General features: G+C 49.4%; 1 protein-coding gene across 1 annotated transcript in view; it reads right to left on the bottom strand.

Annotated features, from left to right (window-relative positions):
- Positions 1–857: 857 nt before the first annotated feature.
- LOC106594652 (TBC1 domain family member 1) overlaps positions 858–9,447 on the bottom strand; it is a gene marked incomplete at its 5' end in the record, with an annotated part of 122,590 nt that continues 114,000 nt past the window's right edge. Inside the window, 2 exons of the mRNA XM_045717608.1 lie at positions 858–2,525; positions 5,208–5,384. Coding sequence (XP_045573564.1) covers positions 2,001–2,525; positions 5,208–5,384 — 702 coding nt within the window. The remainder of the gene's footprint in view (positions 2,526–5,207; positions 5,385–9,447) is intronic.

The following is a 9,447-nucleotide window of genomic DNA, read 5'->3' as shown; positions in this document are numbered from 1 at the left end:
CACCCACCCACTCACTCAATCACTCACCCACCCACCCACTCACCCACCCAGTCACCCACCCACCCACCCAATCACTCACCCACCCAATCACTCACCCACTCAATCACTCACTCACCCACTCAATCACTCACCCACCCACCCACTCAATCACTCACCCACCCACCCAATCACTCACCCACCCACCCACTCAATCACCCACCCACCCACTCACCCACCCAGTCACCCACTCACCCACCCACCCAATCACTCACCCACCCAATCACTCACCCACTCAATCACTCACCCACCCACCCACTCAATCACTCACCCACCCACCCAATCACTCACCCACCCACCCACCCACTCAATCACCCACCCACCCACTCAATCACCCACCCACCCAATCACTCACTCACCCACACACTCAATCACTCACCCACACACTCAATCACCCACTCAATCACCCACCCACCCAATCACTCACCCACCCACTCAATCACTCACCCACCCACCCACTCAATCACTCACCCACCCACCCACCCAATCACTCACCAACCCACTCAATCACTCACTCACCCACCCACTCAATCACTCACTCACCCACCCACTCAATCACTCACCCACTCAATCACTCACCCACTCACCCACCCACCCACTCAATCACTCACCCACCCACTCAATCACTCAATCACCCACTCAATCACTCACCCACCCACTCAATCACTCACCCACCCACCCACTCAATCACTCACCCACCCACTCAATCACTCAATCAATCACTTACCCACCCACCCACCCACCCACCCACCCACACACCCACCCACTCAATCACCCACTCACCCACCCACTCACACAAAGAATACATCTGATCTGGTGAATTTAGTCAAAGGATATGAAATGTATTGTTGTTCAAAGTATATAGAAATAACAACAGAGTAATGAGAATAATAAACATCACGTGGAAGGAGTCATAGCAACAGATTTACAGTGTCAATCAGGAAGTTGAGTCATAGCAACAGATTTACAGTGTCAATCAGGAAGTTGAGTCATAGCAACAGATTTACAGTGTCAATCAGGAAGTTGAGTCATAGCAACAGATTTACAGTGTCAATCAGGAAGTTGAGTCATAGCAACAGATTTACATTTCAATCAGGAACAAAAGGCTGTGAGTTATCACAACACACACAGAGGAATCGTAAGTGTTGGTTCTCTCTCATAGTCTGTCATATGACCATCCATGTTGCATAGCAGAGAGTAGGGGTCTCTCTCTCTCTCTCTCTCTCTCTCTCTCTCTCTCTCTCTCTCTCTCTCTCTCTCTCTCTCTCTCTCTCTCTCTCTCTCTCTCTCTCTCTCTCTCTCTCTCTCTCTCTCTCTCTCTCTCTCTCTCTCTCTCTCTCTCTCTCTCTCTCTCTCTCTCTCTCTCTCTCTCTCTCTCTCTCTCTCTCTCTCTCTCTCTCTCTCTCTCTCTCTCTCTCTCTCTCTCTCTCTCTCTCTCTCTCGGCATCATGGGGGCTGGAGTCCAGGGCTTTGGCTGTACTGTAGTTGTCATGACAGTATCTTTGGTTGTTGTGACTCTTTATTTAACAAGGCAAGTCAGTTAAGAACACATTCTTATTTACAATAACGGCCAAACCAGGACGACGCTCGGCCAAATCATGCCCCCCCCCCACCCCCCCACTGGGACTCCCAATCACAGCCGGATGTGATACAGCCTGGATTCGAACCAGGGACTGTAGTGACACCTCTTCGCAACGGAGATGCAGTGCCTTAGACCACTTTTTTGTTGTTGTTGATGTTGTTGCATATATATAGTGTATAAAAAATGTTTCCTATGGCCAGGACAGTGCAATAAACACATTTCCACACACACACACACACACACACACACACAGAGACACACACATCCAGCTGCAATAACAACTGTATAGGACGGCTGTGTGGAGAAAAAGGCCCAGAGAAGAATCAGAGAAATCCCTCATTTCTACAGTTTAGACCAGGAGAAGAGCCCTCTGGGAGACTCATCAGTGTTCTGATAGAGCCAGTGGATGAGGGAGTAGAGGGGAGGACGTCGCTGTACCTTGCCCCAGTCTGGGCCCCTCTCTCTGGGGTACGTTACCCAGCCTTGGCCCCTCTCCGGCGGGGACATCCACTCTCTGTCCGTCTGCCTGTCCGTCTGCCTGTCCGTCTCGCTGTCCGTCTCCCTGCCCGTCTGCCTGTCCGTCTGCCTGTCCGTCTGCCTGTCCGTCTCCCTGCCCGTCTCCCTGCCCGTCTCCCTGCCCGTCTCCCTGCCCGTCTCCCTGCCCGTCTCCCTGTCCGTCTGCCTGTCCGTCGGCAGCGGAGTGTGTGTGCGTGTCCAGGTTGAAGTCTCCTAGCGTTGTGTGTGTGTGTATTCCCGGCGCGGTGAGGAGTGTGTGTAGGTGTGTGACAGCGTCACGCAGTCCATTCCTCTCCTCCTCCAATCGGAACACCTGTTCTCTCAGCAGAGCCTCTGATTGGGCCAGCCCCTCCACCTGCACGTCCAGGCGACACACACGAGCCTGGGACACCTGGAGAGAAACAAAACGTGTGTTTAGTGTGTGTGTGTGTGTGTGTGTGTGTGTGTGTGTGTGTGTGTGTGTGTGATGAAAATAATCATGGCCTCTAAACCCTCAAGCTGCATACTGGACCCTATTCCAACTAAACTAGTGAAAGAGCTGCTTCCTGTGCTTGGCCCTCCTATGTTGAACATAATAAACGGCTCTCTATCCACCGGATGTGTACCAAACTCACTAAAAGTGCCAGTAATAAAGCCTCTCTTGAAAAAGCCGAATCTTGATCCAGAAATTATATAAAAAACTAATCGGCCTATATCGAATCTTCCATTCCTCTCAAAACATTTTAGAAAAAGCTGTTGCACAGCAACTCACTGGCTTCCTGAAGACAAACAATGTATAGGAAACGCTTCAGTCTGGTTTTAGACCCCATCATAGTACTGAGACTGCACTTGTGAAGGTGGTAAATCACCTTTTAATGACGTCAGACCAAGGCTCTGCATCTGTCCTCGTGCTCCTAGATCTTAGTGCCGCTTTTGATACCATCGATCACCACATTCTTTTGGAGAGATTGGAAACCCAAATTGGTCTACATGGACAAGTTCTGGCCTGGTTTAGATCTTATCTGTCGTAAAAGATATCAGTTTGTCTCCGTGGATGGTTTGTCCTCTGACAAATCAATTGTAAATTTCGGTGTTCCTCAAGGTTCCGTTTTAGGACCACTATTGTTTTCACTATATATTTTACCTCTTGGGGATGTCATTCGAAAACATAATGTTAAATTTCACTGCTATGCGGACGACACACAGCTGTACATTTCAATGAAACATGGTGAAGCCCCAAAATTGCCCTCGCTAGAAGCCTGTGTTTCAGACATAAGGAAGTGGATGGCTGCAAACTTTCTACTTTTAAACTCGGACAAAACAGAGATGCTTGTTCTAGGTCCCAAGAAACAAAGAGATCTTCTGTTGAATCTGACAATTAATCTGGATGGTTGTACAGTCGTCTCAAATAAAACTGTGAAGGACCTCGGCGTTACTCTGGACCCTGATCTCTCTTTTGAAGAACATATCAAGACTGTTTCAAGGACAGCTTTTTTCCATCTACGTAACATTGCAAAAATCAGAAACTTTCTGTCCAAAAATGACACAGAAATATTAATCCATGCTTTTGTTACTTCTAGGCTGGACTACTGCAATGCTCTACTTTCCGGCTACCCGGATAAAGCACTAAATAAACTTCAGTTAGTGCTAAATACGGCTGCTAGAATCCTGACTAGAACCAAAAAATTTGATCATATTACTCCAGTGCTAGCCTCCCTACACTGGCTTCCTGTTAAGGCAAGGGCTGATTTCAAGGTTTTACTGCTAACCTACAAAGCATTACATGGGCTTGCTCCTACCTATCTTTCCGATTTGGTCCTGCCGTACATACCTACACGTACGCTACGGTCACAAGACGCAGGCCTCCTAATTGTCCCTAGAATTTCTAAGCAAACGGCTGGAGGTAGGGCTTTCTCCTATAGAGCTCCATTTTTATGGAATGGTCTGCCTACCAATGTGAGAGACGCAGACTCAGTCTCAACCTTTAAGTCTTTACTGAAGACTTATCTCTTCAGTAGGTCCTATGATTAAGTGTAGTCTGGCCCAGGAGTGTGAAGGTGAACGGAAAGGCTGGAGCAACGAACCGCCCTTGCTGTCTCTGCCTTGCCGGTTCCCCTCTCTCCACTGGGATTCTCTGCCTCTAACCCTTTTACAGGGGCTGAGTCACTGGCCTACTGGTGTTCTTCCATGCCGTCCATGGGAGGGGTGCGTCACTTGAGTGGGTTGAGTCACTGACGTGGTCTTCCTGTCTGGGTTGGCGCCCCCCCCTTGGGTTGTGCCATGGCGGAGATCGTTGTGGGCTATACTCGGCCTTGTCTTAGGACGGTAAGTTGGTGGTTGGAGACATCCCTCTAGTGGTGTGGGGGCTTTGCTTTGGCAAAGTGGGTGGGGTTATATCCTGCCTGTTTGGCCCTGTCCGGGGTATCATCGGATGGGGCCACAGTGTCTTCTGATCCCTCCTGTCTCAGCCTCCAGTATTTATGCTGCAGTAGTTTATGTGTCGGGGGCTAGGGTCAGTCTGTTACATCTGGAGTATTTCTCTTGTCTTATCCGGTGTCCTGTGTGTATTTAAATAGGCTCTCTCTAATTCTCTCTTTCTGTCTTTCTCTCAGAGGACCTGAGCCCTAGGACCATGCCTCAGGACTACCTGGTATGATGACTCCTTGCTGTCCCCAGTCCACCTGGCCGTGCTGCTGCTCCAGTTTCAACTGTTCTGCCTGCGGCTATGGAACCCTGACCTCTTCACCGGACGTGCTTGTTGCACCCTCGACAACTACTATGATTATTATTATTTGACCATGCTGGTCATTTATGAACATTTTAACATTTGACCATGTTCTGTTATAATATCCACCCTGCACAGCCAGAAGAGGACTGGCCACCCCCTCATAGCCTGGTTCCTCTCTAGGTTTCTTCCTAGGTTTTTGGCCTTTCTAGGGAGTTTTTCCTAGGGAGTTTTTCCTAGCCACCGTGCTTCTTTCACATGCTTTACTTGCTGTTTGGGGTTTTAGGCTGGGTTTCTGTACAGCACTTTGAGAATATCAGCTGATGTACGAAGGGCTTTATATAAATACATTTGGTTTGGTTTGTGTACCTGCAGTTCTTCCAGCAGGTCGAGGTTTTGCTGTCGGAGGCTCTGATTGGTGCGTTCCAGCTGGGCGGTGCGCTGCGATTGGTTGAGGTGAGCGGGCGTGTCACACAGCTCGTCCTGTAAGACGCGGTACTCCACCTCGTACGCCTGCAGCTGTTTGGACAGGTCCATCTCACACACCTACACACACACACACAGACACACACACACACACAGACACACACAGACACACACATACACACACACACACACACACACACAGAGTGTCAGATAGGATGATGTCCTGATTGCCAGTTACAGTCAGTCTCTAAGTTTACACAGGGCCCCCCTCCCCGGTGCTCGGGGAGGGGGGGGCCCCCTGAAGACGGGAGGACAGCTCAGGGGAGGGGGGGGCCCCCTGAAGACGGGAGGACAGCTCAGGGGAGGGGGGCCCCCTGAAGACGGGAGGACAGCTCAGGGGGGCCCCCTGAAGACGGGAGGACAGCTCAGGGGAGGGGGGGCCCCCTGAAGACGGGAGGACAGCTCATAATAATGTCTGGAACGGCATCAACATGGACACCACAGGGTTGGTGTAGCTGATTCCATTCCATGGATTCCGTTCCAGCGTTTACTCCGAGCCTGTCCTCCCCAGTGGAGGTGCCACCAGCCACCTGGGGGCTGTAATCGCTGTAACTCAGTTGTTAAATGATCAGTATCCTCAGGCCTCCTGAAACAGACAGGCTGAACCTTTTAGCGTGTGAGAGTGTGTTTCTGTGTGAGAGAGAGAATGTGACAGAGTGTGTGAGAGAGAGAGAGAGAGAGAGAGAGAGAGAGAGAGAGAGACAGAGACAGAGAGAGAGACAGAGAGACAGAGACAGAGACAGAGACAGAGAGAGAGAGAGAGAGACAGAGAGACAGAGACAGAGAGAGAGACAGAGAGAGAGAGACAGAGAGAGAGAGAGAGAGTTTCTGTGTGTGTGTTTCTGTGTGAGTCTGTGAGTGTGTGTGTGTGTGAGAGAGAGAGGAGAGAGTGTGAGAGAGAGTGAGAGAGAGCGTGTGAGAGAGAGAGTGAGTGAGTGAGAGAGTGTGTGTATGTGTGTGTGTGTGTGTGTGTGTGTGTGTGTGTGTGTGTGTGTGTGTGTGTAATGTTGTACAAGGGTGAAGTTCTCTGTTTCCAGGAAGTAGTGTTTTGAGAGCACCACTCCCCTGCCGCCAGAATACCTGGAAAACACACCGCTGTTCTCTCAGTGTCTGTTGTTAATAAAGTGTCTGTTGTTAATAAAGTGTCTGGTGTTAATAAAGTGTCTGGTGTTAATAAAGTGTCTGTTGTTAATAAAGTGTCTGTTGTTAATAAAGTGTCTGTTGTTAATAAAGTGTCTGTTGTTAATAAAGTGTCTGTTGTTAATAAAGTGTCTGTTGTTAATAAAGTGTCTGTTGTTAATAAAGTGTCTGTTGTTAATAAAGTGTCTGGTGTTAATAAAGTGTCTGTTGTTAATAAAGTGTCTGTGTTCTCCAGTGTCTGTTGTTAATAAAGTGTCTGTTGTTAATAAAGTGTCTGTTGTTAATAAAGTGTCTGTTGTTAATAAAGTGTCTGTTGTTAATAAAGTGTCTGGTGTTAATAAAGTGTCTGTTGTTAATAAAGTGTCTGTTGTTAATAAAGTGTCTGTTGTTAATAAAGTCTGTGTTCTCCAGTGTCTGTTGTTAATAAAGTGTCTGTTGTTAATAAAGTGTCATTTGTTAACCTCACTAGGGGTAGGGGGCAGTATTTTCACCTCCGGATGAAAAGCGTGCCCAGAGTAAACTGCCTGCTACTCAGGCCCAGAAGCTAGAATATTCATATAATTATTTGGATAGAAAACACTCTGAAGTTTCTAAAACTGAGGAAAACCAATCCAGGAAGTGCCATTACTTTGAAATGGCTATTTTCCAATTAAAGCCTATCCACCATTTAAAGGGATAGGACCCAGATTCAGTTCCCTATGGCTTCCACTAGTTGTGAACAGTCTTCAGACATTGTTTCAGGCTTTTATTCTGAAAAATGAGGGAGAATGACAACATTGAGTGAGTGGATAGTGGGATGTCCTCAGAGCTCTTTTCTGCGCGAGACCGAGAGCGCGCCTTTCTTGTTTTCCTTTTATATTGACGATGCTTTTGTCCCGGTCGAAATATTATCGATTATTTAGGCTAAAAACAACCTGAGATTGATTATAAACGTCGTTTGACACGTTTCTACGGACTTTACTATACTATTTGGAATTTTCGACGCCAACAAAATGGAGGTTTTTGGATATAAAGAGGACTTTATCGAACAAAACAAACATTTATTGTGTAACAGGGAGTCTTGTGAGTTGCCACCATACGAAGATCATCAAAGGTTAAGTGATTCATTTTATTGCTATTTCTGCTTTCGTGACTTAATCTACTTAGCTGGTCACTGTTTGTAATGTTGTGTCTGCTGAGCTCCGAACTCAGATAATCACATGGTTTGCTTTCGCCGTAAAGCCTTTTTGAAATCTGACACGGTGGCAGAATTAACAACAAGTTAAGCTTTATTTTGATGTATTACACATATATTTTCAAGAATCTTAAATATTTGAATTGAGAATTTCTGAATCTACTATAGACCCCCCCACCAGTCTGCTATAGACCCCCCCCCCACCAGTCTGCTATAGACCCCCCCACCAGTCTACTATAGACCCCCCCCACCAGTCTGCTATAGACCCCCCCCACCAGTCTGCTATAGAACCCCCCACCAGTCTACTATAGACCCCCCCACCAGTCTGCTATAGACCCCCCCACCAGTCTGCTATAGAACCCCCCACCAGTCTGCTATAGAACCCCCCCACCAGTCTGCTATAGAACCCCCCCACCAGTCTGCTATAGACCCCCCCACCAGTCTGCTATAGACCCACCACCAGTCTGCTATAGACCCCCCCACCAGTCTGCTATAGACCCCCCCCACCAGTCTACTATAGAACCCCCCACCAGTCTGCTATAGACCCCCCCCACCAGTCTACTATAGAACCCCCCCACCAGTCTACTATAGACCCCCACCAGTCTACTATAGACCCCCCCCACCAGTCTGCTATAGACCCCCCCCACCAGTCTGCTACAGACCCCCCCACCAGTCTACTATAGAACCCCCCCCACCAGTCTGCTATAGACCCCCCCACCAGTCTGCTATAGACCCCCCCACCAGTCTGCTATAGACCCCCCCCACCAGTCTACTATAGACCCCCCCACCAGTCTGCTATAGACCCCCCACCAGTCTACTATAGAACCCCCCCACCAGTCTGCTATAGAACCCCCCCACCAGTCTACTATAGACCCCCCACCAGTCTGCTATAGACCCCCCACCAGTCTGCTATAGAACCCCCCACCAGTCTGCTATAGAACCCCCCCACCAGTCTGCTATAGAACCCCCCCCACCAGTCTGCTATAGACCCCCCCACCAGTCTGCTATAGACCCCCCCACCAGTCTGCTATAGACCCCCCCACCAGTCTACTATAGAACCCCCCCACCAGTCTGCTATAGACCCCCCCACCAGTCTACTATAGAACCCCCCCACCAGTCTACTATAGACCCCCCACCAGTCTACTATAGACCCCCCCCACCAGTCTGCTATAGACCCCCCACCAGTCTGCTATAGACCCCCCCCACCAGTCTGCTACAGACCCCCCCACCAGTCTACTATAGAACCCCCCCACCAGTCTGCTATAGACCCCCCCACCAGTCTGCTATAGACCCCCCCACCAGTCTGATATAGACCCCCCCACCAGTCTACTATAGACCCCCCCACCAGTCTACTATAGACCCCCCACCAGTCTACTATAGACCGCCCCCACCAGTCTACTATAGACCCCCCCACCAGTCTACTATAGACCCCCCCCACCAGTCTGCTATAGACCCCCCCACCAGTCTGCTATAGACCCCCCCACCAGTCTACTATAGAACCCCCCCACCAGTCTGCTATAGACCCCCCACCAGTCTACTATAGAACCCCCCCACCAGTCTACTATAGACCCCCCCCACCAGTCTACTATAGACCCCCCACCACCAGTCTACTATAGACCCCCCCACCAGTCTACTATAGACCCCCCCACCAGTCTACTATAGACCCCCCCCACCAGTCTACTATAGACCCCCTCCACCAGTCTACTATAGACCCCCTCCACCAGTCTACTATAGACCCCCCCCACTAGTCTACTATAGACCCCCCCACTAGTCTACTATAGACCCCCCCACCAGTCTACTATAGACCCA

The sequence above is a fragment of the Salmo salar genome, chromosome ssa04, assembly GCF_905237065.1.
Source record: "Salmo salar chromosome ssa04, Ssal_v3.1, whole genome shotgun sequence".
In the NCBI taxonomy this organism is placed as follows: Eukaryota; Metazoa; Chordata; class Actinopteri; order Salmoniformes; family Salmonidae; genus Salmo; species Salmo salar.
The sequence above is the reverse complement of the archived record's forward strand: the minus strand, read 5'-3'. Positions and strand labels throughout refer to the sequence as shown.